Here is an 11701-nt window from a genome sequence, read left to right on the forward strand (position 1 = left end):
AAATACAAGCCCACAAAGAATATCCTAGATGTTTCGAAATGCAAGCTGTCAGGAGGGGACATGGTTGATCTTCTTGACGATGATTCACCTGAAGCTAGATCTGAAACCGATGTTTCATGTGCTCTCGACAGTAACAATCTGTATTGCTCCGGTATTTGGGCAAATTGATTAGTATCTGTAACAAATGGCATGACTTTGTTATTGTGTTCCACAGGTATCAGGAAAGTATCTACTCCGATCCGAATGAGTGCTCCAAAACACGACCGGCGCTGGTCCTGACCAATCCAAACAATTTCTCCCTGGATATACGAATGCCGGGTGTTATTCCAACTGAGGTGAGAATCCCTTTAACAAAAATTACAACACTAAACAAAGCATACTAAAATTCATACTTACGATTCACTGAATTTGTTGTACCTGTAGGTGGATTTAATGTATTTGATTAATATTAACGCACAGAAATAGTACTAAGTGTGGGAATGTTTGATGTTTGATGGATACATTGTTTTGAAGTAATTCAGATGTAATTGAATAAATCCATCCTGATATCTATAGCACCTGCTGTCCTAGCGGGAATATACTGTTAGGTGTGTTGCATAGTGTGTGTATGAAACAGATGGAGTAAATTGTTATTTCTGGGTGAGGATGAGCCGTGAGGACCGCGCGGCTAATGTTTTGAATATGAGAACCGAATAATTGCCCTCCGTGTGTGCAGACCGTATTGATCCTACACTAATTTAGCCATTACCGAGGAGTGAGTCACTGTTGCAGTCAGATAAAGCCCTCTGGCTCTTGGTTGCTTTGCCTTGGCAGTGCGATTGAGTTCTTGCCTTGAAATGGGGATTGGGGGGGAGGGGGCAGGAGAGCGTTTTTTGTTTGCTTGAAGGCAGGAGAGGAAACGTGTTTTAATTGAGATCCCGTCCACTGGATCCTTGACCCTTTTTTCATTGGCGTACAGAAGTTGGGCGACGCGGTTCGGAGCGAGCAGGCTATTATTATTCGCGGTGCCGGCCTGTGAGTCATCGGCGAATGATTCATCGCAGGCTCGCGTTGATAACTCTACTGAAAGGATTATGCGCTTGTAACATCGCGGAACAACAAGATTTAAACTCCAGCGGCCAGCTTAAAGTGAAATTGCTCTATTGCTCACTGATGGATGCCCTCAGATGGCTTAAGAGATTATTATCAGAGTAGGTTTACCGAATAGTGTTGTATTATTATTATTACTATTTATTGAAGTGTTACCCAGTAGCTTTTAATACACTCTATTATGTCATTTAAAACAATGTCGGCCTTCACATGCTAAAATGTGCCGTGATCAGTTTGTGCCATAGCTACAGATACGGATTGGTGAAATCTCAATTATAACATAGGTTAACACAATAATATTACCTAAAAGTACTGAAAAAAACAACAACAAAAAAACAGTTTCATGAATGGGATAAGTGTAGATCCTAAAATATGACAAAAATGCAGCCAATGCAAGGGCATACAATAATATAGCCCTTTTCCTCATCTGATGCGTTGTGAGACAAACCTCGTTATCAGTAATTAAAGCAGCGCATCTGGTAGGCTATTTGATTTCCCTGTCATCGTCTCCAGAAGGAGATTCTTTTTATGGGGGGAGTTTTAATGGCGGCATAACGGCTCTTAGACACCGCAGCCTTTCAAATCCTCCTCCAACACTGTACACTGTATGCGAATATCGCATATGTTGCTAATGACTATTTCCTCGCCCTGCAATTGTAATATTTATAAAGCCTGCTAGCAGGTGTGTAATTCAAGTTGCAAGCACCGAGAATTCCGGCTTCTTCGTGGTGGGCAATAATGTCACCAATAACCCATTTATTGATGTGTTGAAAAGATGTAAAGGTTGTGTGTTTACTAAAATAACTGACTGTCAATATGAGGATTTAGGCTGCCCCACCCCTGACCCCAGGACAAGCACTTTCTGATGCCTGTGTGCAACCAGCGATGATTTAGACTGATGTGAAAAATGTATTCGACCGTGTCGGCCCCCGTGAACCCTTCACCTGACCCAGCCGGGGTGAACTCACTTCCCTTGGCGAGTCTGTGGTTCGGCTGGAATGAATTTGGACTTTATTGTCCAAACAGTGCTGGGAAATTGTCTTTGGTCCCGTCTAAAGAGCATTGAAAACAGATTGCCTATCACAAAAACGTGACATTACGTAAAGTATGGCTGCTGGGAAACATATATTTTGTCCCACTCTCAGTGTAATTGTTGCGTCTTATTGAGTGACCTTTTGTGCGTGTTTATGTTTAGCCAGTGGTTAAATCAATGCCTTGACTGAAGATTCCCAAAGTCGGGGACGGAGACGGGGGGGGGGGGAATGAACCTTCCTTCCGAGCGTTCTTCCGTTACCTGTGGATATTTTCCCTTTTTGTAGGGTATTTAGGAAGGGGTGCGCTGTTATTGGGACAATTTGTATTTTGATTTGATTTGAACGTCCTCTCAGCCCAAGGTTATCGGCAATCAGAATCCGTGTCGATTTTTTATTTTTCAGCAAGTTTTCCATCATCTCCTTAACCGTGCCCCGACAAGCGTAATGGGCCACGACGGACTGAGCCAAAATGTCTGACTGCTGTGCACTGTTTGTAGTGTAATGGTTTGGAGAGGCACCAGTCAATAAGCTCTGCATGGCAGCAGCCATACTTGTGTACACAGAATTAAACTCTGCAGACGAATGGCTTTGCACAGTGAATTGTATGAATAGAGCTGGCATTCCCAGATCAGAGTCCAGAATATTTCTTTTTGGAAAGCCTGATCTGTAAATAGTCTGCTGGTGGGTCTGCATCTACCTGTCTGCCACACGTCTGCCCCGTCTGTGTCTGACGTGGATTCCAACTGACGTCTGAAGGAGCAAGGACATTTTGTTTGCTTAATTCACGTTTTCACGATTTCCCCGTCTTCATTTCTTTCTTTTTTTAGCCTCTCTCGATGGGTGGAGCTAGGAGTAGAAAAAAGGGGAGAAATGGAATGAGCCACAGTGTTACTGCTGGTTTTTCACTCTACCCGATAGGTCCAGTGTTACTGCTGGTGGGGCGGACTGTAGCGTAGTGGTTAAGGTAAATGATTGGGACACACAAGGTCAGTGGTTCTAATCCTGGTGTAGCCACGATAAAAATCTGCACAGCCGTTGGGCCCTTGAGCAAGGCCCTTAACCCTGCATTGCTCCAGGGGAGGATTGTCTCCTGCTTAGTCTAATCAACTGTACGTCGCTCTGGATAAGAGCGTCTGCCAAATGCCAATAATGTAATGTAATGTAATGTAATGGTTTTTCACTCTACCCGATGGGTCCAGTGTTACTGCTGGTTTTTCACTCTACCCGATAGGTCCAGTGTTACTGCTGGTTTTTCACTCTACCCGATAGGTCCAGTGTTACTGCTGGTTTTTCACTCTACCCGATAGGTCCAGTGTTACTGCTGGTTTTCCACTCTAGCCGATAGGTCCAGTGTTACTGCTGGTTTTTCACTCCCCCGATAGGTCCAGTGTTACTGCTGGTTTTCCACTCTAGCCGATAGGTCCAGTGTTACTGCTGGCTTTCCAATCCCCTGATAGGTCCAGTGTTACTGCTGGTTTTCCACTCTAGCCGATAGGTCCAGTGTTACTGCTGGCTTTCCAATCCCCTGATAGGTCCAGTGTTACTGCTGGTTTTCCACTCCCCCGATAGGTCCAGTGTTACTGCTGGCTTTCCAATCCCCTGATAGGTCCAGTGTTACTGCTGGCTTTCCAATTCCCTGATAGGTCCAGTGTTACTGCTGGTTTTCCAATCCCCTGATAGGTCCAGTTTTACTGCTGGTTTTCCACTCCCCCGATAGGTCCAGTGTTACTGCTGGTTTTCCAATCCCCTGATAGGTCCAGTTTTACTGCTGGTTTTCCACTCCCCCGATAGGTCCAGTGTTACTGCTGGCTTTCCAATCCCCTGATAGGTCCAGTGTTACTGCTGGTTTTCCACTCTAGCCGATAGGTCCAGTTTAGTGCTGCTTTTCCACTCCCCCGATAGGACCAGTGTTACTGCTGGCTTTTCACTCTAGCCGATAGGTCCAGTGTTACTGCTGGCTTTCCTCTCTACCCGATGGGTCATTGATCCATTCATGCCTCTGATTGGGCAGGGCTGTAAGGCACCTGCTGTCCCAGGTCTAAAGCGGTTTGAATTGGAGGGGCTGAACGGACCCCAGCTGCACTCCTGACCAGGAGGGCCAGACCGGAGCACCCCTGCAGTGTTGCTCTTTGGCGACACTAATGAGTTTGGGGTTTTTAGATATTCAGTGAAACGCGAAATTAAATGATGGAACAGTACCTGGACGACCGCTTCGCCTGAAAGCAGCAGTCTGTTCTCAGAGAAAGGGCCCCGTGACGGATGTTGTGTACAGCAGTCTGTTCTCAGAGAAAGGGCCCCGTGACGGATGTTGTGTACAGCAGTCTGTTCTCAGAGAAAGGGCCCCCCGTGACGGATGTTGTGTACAGCAGTCTGTTCTCAGAGAAAGGGCCCCCGTGACGGATGTTGTGTACAGCAGTCTGTTCTCAGAGAAAGGGCCCCCGTGACGGATGTTGTGTACAGCAGTCTGTTCTCAGAGAAAGGGCCCCCGTGACGGATGTTGTGTACAGCAGTCTGTTCTCAGAGAAAGGGCCCCCGTGACGGATGTTGTGTACAGCAGTCTGTTCTCAGAGAAAGGGCCCCGTGACAGATGTTGTGTACGAATCGGGCTGCTGCATAGTTCAGGCTCTGGAGGGGCTGTGTCCAGGGACAGGCGTGGGCCCTTAGCCAAGGACTTAAACATCTGATTCAGCTATGCAATTACATTACAGCAGTTATTGATCCAAAGCCACTTACAGTTGGTTAGACTGAGCAAGGCGCAATCCCCCCTGGGGCAACGCAGGGTTAAGGGCCCAGCAGCTCCCAACAGGCTCTTATCGTGGCAACACTTCCAGCTCCCTGTCATGTGCCCGTGCCACTCTGTCGGCCTGTAGTCAGCTGACTGCAGTCGGGCCTGTGCTGTGTTAGGCGCAGGATTGACATCGAGGGGAGGGTTTGAGTCGGCCGGCGAGCGTTCCCAGAACGGCCTTCTTCACCCAAAGATGCACCTCTCCTGCAGAGTCCGCCCGTCTCTCCCCCCCTTGTACCGCAGTAACAATAAAACTTTATTTACACCGTGGCATTCGTGCGAGGAAAACGAGCCGCTCAAAGTGGTCCCGGAGAGCCTGATAAAATGGCACTTTAAATAAGGATGAAGAAACCCAGGATGTCAAATAGGCGTGTGCTCGCAGGCAGGCGAATCCGAGGACAGCACGGGATTTAGCTGGAATTCTCCTGGTTTTTGGGGGGCAGGGGTTGACAAAAAATAATCTTCAAATTTAACAGCAAGAGTTTCCGTTGAACCATTGGGAGTTGTCAATGGTCACTGGTTACGCCTCAGAGTGTTCCGTTGGACAAAATAAAGGACTTGAAACATGACTGCAAATATACGCATCATTTAAAGTGTGACCATTTGAGCTCTCCTGCAGAAGGCCTCCCCAGAACACTGCGGCCCTGCTGAACTCACGCTGCGGCCCTGCTGAACTCCCACTGCGGCAAATGAAAGGGTGTAATGGCAGCTAAAAGCCATGTCTGGGATATGATTGGCTTTCCCACATAATCATTTCCTGTTGTGTTTTTGAAAAATGTCAGTTAACAACACTCATATCGCAGACTTGATATTTCTTCTTATACACCCTCACACCCCCCGCTCAAAAGAATTATAAAGAAAAACACCTGCATCTACGTGCTTCATGCTGGTGTTGTGGACTATGCTATGCTGTTGGCATACGTGTGATTATGAAGCAATGTAGAGGGATTTATCTTTTGATGGCATTGTAAAAGAATCCTTGTTCTAAAAAAAGAAAAAGAAAAAGAAAAGATCTGGCTTTAAGAAACCCATCTGTAACCACCGTTGAAGGATTAAATATTGGTGTATTGTCTTCTCTCCTGTTAAGACATATCTCAGTCTATCCTCGCCCTGCGTTGTGTAAGGTCAGGGGTCATGCCTAGTCATGTAGTAAACCGCTACCACAGAGGGCTTTAGCTGAAGGAGGCTCTTCTCCGCGTCTGACCCATGACCCCCCTGAATCATCTCTGGCAGCAGGCCTTTGTTCCGGGCGGTGCTTGGTTCATGCGATCCGTGCTGTTAAAGGCGTAGAGCTGCAGTTGTGTGTTGAGGTGAATTGCAACACCGCTGACTGATGCGCCCGTGGCAACGCCACCTGGTGTGAGCAAACGGCGATTACCCTGATGAAGTCTGCCTAAACAGAGCTGCGGTTTTAAATGGTAAACATGTTTTTGCACCTGGAAACTTGAGTGTGGTTGCTCTTTTCTATTTGCGAATAGAGATTTGTGAACATTATACAGTACTGTGCAAAAGTCTTAGGCACCTGTATAACATTCTGTCCAGATAAGATTCTTTCAAAAATAATTCAATGAAAGGTCCTAAGTAAACATAATATCCATTTTACATTACATTTTAGTAATTTGGCAGAATAGTTAAAAACTGAATCAAATCAATATTTTTTGTGACCACCCTTCATCACTTCTCTGAGATGGCCAACACAGTTCTATAAGACAGTCAGCAGGGAGGTTGTTCCAAGCCTGTTGGAGAACTTGCCACAGTTCTTCTGCAGACTTTGGTTGGCTCCTTGCTTCTGATCTCAGACAGCCTTGATCAAGTTTTTATGTAAAAAGTAGTAAATTGCTTACAGTAATATGTAACTTTTTAATGAAATACAAAAGTGTCTCTGTCAAACTAAATCTTTTGGAAAATGAATATTTGGAAATCTCAAATGTGTTCACACACAAAAAAAAAACCATATATATAATAAAGTCTACGGTGCGTAAGACTTCTGCACAGTATTGTATGTCTTAATATTACGGCTGGGTATTGTCAGGTGCATTACGATGCATTACATATCCCAATTCAAGATACAGCGTAATAAATTATACAGTACACATCTCAATACACAATACAGTACATATCCCATTACACAATACAGTATGTCCCAATACACAATACAGTACACATCTCAATACACAATGCGCAATATAGTGCATCTCAAGACACAATACAGTATGTCCCAATACCCAATGCAGTACATTTCTCAATACACAATGCACCACACAGTGCATATCTGAAGAGCCAATACAGCACACCTCCTGATACATAATGCAGTACACATCCCTATACGTGATGCACTACATACACAATACACAATACAATGCATTTTCTGATGCACATGGGGATTGGGAAGTTATTTTTTTATTTAATTCCAATGAGACTGAGGAAAACGGCATTGAGTAAAACAGTTGTTTATTGTGGACAGTAAAAGTAATTTCGCCATAACGAGACGATACTGCTTCAGTGAGCTCCTACATACAATACAAAAAAAAAAGGTTCTGAATGCTTTGTTTTAGTTTGCTCTCTTGATCATTTGCCGTGGAGCAAACATGCGTGTTTAATGGAAATTTATAACAACCTTACACGTATCAATGTAGCAATCACTATCGATACGTTGGCTGTCAAGAGGCAAGTCACAATATATTGTGTATTGATCAGTTAAAATGCTTTTGGGTGCTTTACTGACAGATGTGTCCGTTCCATAGGTATTAGTGACTGTATTTTAAAATGTATAGGCACAAATGCAAATATGAGTGGCTTTTCTCATTAACGGGTTGGTGGATACACAAGGGCTAGGCTGAAGCTTGTCTGACAGAAGAATGAACCCGCTCCCTCGAGTTGCCGGGCGGTATTGGAGAAATCTACAGTCTTGCAGCTTCGTAATTAACCCAGGGATCAGTGACGGATTTCTGACGGTGCCTTTCCTGTCGTTACAGTCGGAGTCGTACCTGTGCGTGGCCGTCCCAGTGCCGACGGGGAGGGAGTCGTACATAGGTGAGTACCCGACTGAACGCTTACCTGTTCCTCCTCTCTTTTTAATTCTCTCCGTCCCAAAGCCTGTCTGTGGCGCGTGCCGTACCGCGGTGGCTGTTTGACTGTCAGAGGAGCTTCTAGATTTTTCTAAAGGAAGAGAACGGTCCGTAAAGCTCGCCTCTGAACACGTTGGTACTGAGCTGCAGTACGTCCTTGCGTCGTTTGAGTGCTCAATTCAGTTTTATTTGTTTAGCGCTTTTCCCAGAAGACTGTCACAAAGACGCTTTACAGAGCAACACGAGGGCAAAACTCAGGCCTGAACCTTCAAATAGCACTTGAGATAAAAAAGAAAAGCTCCTCAGTGGGGAAAAAGAACTCCCAAATGGGCAGAAATCTCAGGAGGGACATGGCTATGAGGGGGAGCCCATCCTCCACTCTCTGGAAAGGGGTAAAGTAAAGGTAGAATGGATGTAGCTGAAAGAAATCTATTCCAGCAGTTGAAATGAGTTAAGCAGCGTACAGTACGAGGTAATAAACTAGCTGGAAAAGTAGGAAGTCCAAATGAGGGGAAGTACAGTGAGCAGGTTTAGAGAGGCTTTTAGCAACAGCAATATATTCAAGGCTTATTTATAAAGGGGCAGTTCACCCAAAAATGAAATGTAAGTTTGTTTTCGCATTCTCTCCATCCAGATGGTTTTGCTGAGATTAATAATTCGATATAATGTGTTGACAATCGACAATTCAAACTCAACAGAAACGCCTCTTTCCGAATATGCTCAGCAGAGCATTTAAGGCAGGATAAACAATCTGACGCTTTGCCCAGAATACTGCTGTGCTGTGAGGAAACGGGACGGTTAGATAGTACTCTGGGTAAAGTGTAAACATTACTTTCATTTAATTTCCGGGTGAACCGCCCCTTTAAGTGCCCCTGAAGTCCTGAAATATTGAGATGCGCTTGCAGTTGCTGTGGCAACCTTCAGTTCATGAGCATGCCGAGGGTTGGATGGATCCCATAGGAACATGCTGACCCTTCGCAAACAGCCTTTTGCATAAAGCGTGTTTGCGTGACGAGGGCCCTGTCTGAGCCACTCGCCCTTCCTGAGATTAGCTCCTGGCCAGCGTCAGTCCTCCATGCCCCGCCGTCACCAGCCATACAATAAAGAAAAGTACATTTTCAGGCCCGTTAAATCACGTTTGACAAGCGTCGCTTCGGAGAGAGGCCAATAAACCCGCCCCGCCAATCCCGCCATAGATCATCTCCCCGGAAAAATGTCACTCAGGACACCTTCAGTCCACAGATATTTGTCAGCGGTGTAGAGTAGCATTGTGCCGACGTTTGAAACATGGTTTCTTCCGTTAAGAAAATAAGAAACGCCATAAAAATTGTTGGTTGGCTGTGCGAGATGGATGTTATGGGCGCGGGCGTGTAGCAGCTCGTCGTCTGGCTCGGTTTTGTGATTATCACATCACCGGGCGGCGAGTCTCTCTCTCTCTCTCTCTCTCTGTCTCTCTCTCTGTCTCTGTCTCTGTCTCTCTCTCTGTCTCTCTCTCTCTGTCTCTCTCTCTCTGTCTCTCTCTCTCTCTCTCTCTCTCTCTCTCTCTCTCTGTCTCTCTCTGTCTCTCTCTCTGTCTCTCTCGGTCTCTCTCTCTCTCTCTCTCTCTCTCTCACACTCTCTCTGTCTCTGTCTGTCTCTCTCTCTCTCCTCTCTGTCTCTGTCTCTGTCTCTGTCTCTCTCCCTCTCCCTTTCCCTCTCCCTCCTGACTCACGTGAGAGGACGTGTCTCTTCCTCCAGCCGAGTCCGTCACCACTGCCAGCGCCAAGAATAGAACCAGGAACTCCTGAAAAGGCGCCCTGTGTATGGAAAAGAAAAAAAGCTAAACACGCAAGCGCCTCGAATGCAGATCAGATCGTGATGACTGAAACCCCCCCCCCCCAAAAAAAATTAAAGTCAGCTGATGGCCAGTGCTGTTTGTTTAAGGAATAAAAGTTCAGTTCTTTTAGTTTCAGAAAGCAGTTGGGGAAAACGCCTCCGGTGTGAAGTCTGCCTTGGTGTTGGCAGTGTTACTGAATGCGTGTTTTGTTTCCCAGGGACAGATCTGTATTCACAGCACGAATGATGTCATTCATCTTTTTCTATGAAATGCTAGTCCAGCCAGTCCATTTTTGAAGACCATGTGCAATCAAAATAATGTATTATTTAAAAAAGCTATACATCTAGAATTAAATAAATAATTTTTTTATTGTAATTTAAAATGAGGTTCAGCTGTCGCAAAAGAAGCTTGCTGCAGTTGACATATTATCCATTGCAGGACGATTTGGTATTGGCCTTTTGGTGACCGTGTTGCTTGCATAACATGAGGATTTATTATTTAACCAATCGGTGAGATTGCTGTTTAGTGGGCTGCCAATCAGTGAACTTGAAGTGAGTGTTCATTACAGGACTGTAACGACATGCTCATGTTTCAAAATTACCAACCTTACATCAGAAGGAGATGGTATTATATTCAGAGCTGTCAAGGTTTACACTAAAGTTAATATGTTTATAATAATATTTCTCTATATATATATATATATAATATTTTCACTTTTTTAATGATCTGACAAGCTAGGATGGAATGATAGTGGAGGCGGATGATTGGAAAGGACCTATTGACAGAGTATTTACACTTAATGTCAATACAATTCATGAATGTCTTGCATTTATATGACACTCATCTCACTGACCCAAGTCAGGGAATGATGTTTTATTTTGTATATTGATGTGATTGCCTTCTGGGTTGCTCCGCAGCCAAATCTGATAGCCTAGTCCAATTTATGTTACCCTTGTTATACACAGGTGCTCCAATATACAAGTATATCTACCATTTTGTAGAAAAGGTAGCAAACCTACTACATCATTTACCTGTCTCTTATTTGCTGAGCTTTGCAGTGTATCCAAAAGATAGTACAGCATCTTGTATTTTTCTAAAATCTAAAATATTTTAGAGTTCAAAGAAAGTAGACTATGCACTTTGTCAAGAACGTAACAACGGCAGTTTTAATTAACTTTCTGTGCATTAGATTTTGCTAGTTTACTTGTAAAAAATGTAAAAAAAAATGTTTACTCGTTGAGCTAGCTGAGTAAAATTTAATGTGGTTTCTAAACAGAGCTTGGTAGTGATATCATGAAAACACCCAACCAGTGATCTACCTGCTGTTTGTAGCTGTACGTAAGGTGCCCCGGTCAGTCCGGGAGAGTGCCACATAATGACTGTGTTCTCCTTTGGTTCCTCTGGTCTTAAAGGTCCCGTTTTGCATGGCATTATACAAAATGACATTACCCTTGCTATGCGGATTATAAAGGAGTTGAAGGTGCTATAAAAACACTGTGAAACACGACCCACCTTGTAGCTGGAACTAATCCAAGCACTCTGCACAGACAGTGTTCAGTTCATTAGAGCTAACCAGCCTATCAGAACAGAGATTCATTTTATATAAATGAGCCTTAAAGACACAGCCACTAAAACAGCCTGTTCTTGGTGAAGCTCATGAGAGGCACTAATGAATGGACATGTGAAACTGGATAGAGATTTTCTTTGGCACCTAAAACCACACACACCTAAAATAAAACACAGGGAAAGTGTAAAATATGGGGCCTTTAATGCTAACATTAATATTTCTGAAGGCTAATCCTTCAGAGACGTGGTTATGCAGCCGATGCTGAATGCTGACGGCATGCCTGAGCAAGTGGGAATTTCAGGAATTTTGGCTGCGCTCTCCTGTCAAAAACGCTAATCGGTG

The 11701-nt window shown here is 44.6% G+C and overlaps 1 protein-coding gene across 3 annotated transcripts in view; it reads left to right on the top strand.

Annotated features, from left to right (window-relative positions):
• pam (peptidylglycine alpha-amidating monooxygenase) overlaps positions 1–11701 on the top strand; it is an 83664-nt gene that overhangs the window by 16100 nt on the left and 55863 nt on the right. For all 3 annotated transcript variants that reach the window (XM_061262279.1, XM_061262278.1, XM_061262280.1), the window contains 2 exons: positions 215–335; positions 7884–7941. In XM_061262279.1, coding sequence (XP_061118263.1) covers positions 215–335; positions 7884–7941 — 179 coding nt within the window. The remainder of the gene's footprint in view (positions 1–214; positions 336–7883; positions 7942–11701) is intronic.

The sequence above is a fragment of the Conger conger genome, chromosome 12, assembly GCF_963514075.1.
Source record: "Conger conger chromosome 12, fConCon1.1, whole genome shotgun sequence".
Lineage (NCBI taxonomy): Eukaryota > Metazoa > Chordata > Actinopteri > Anguilliformes > Congridae > Conger > Conger conger.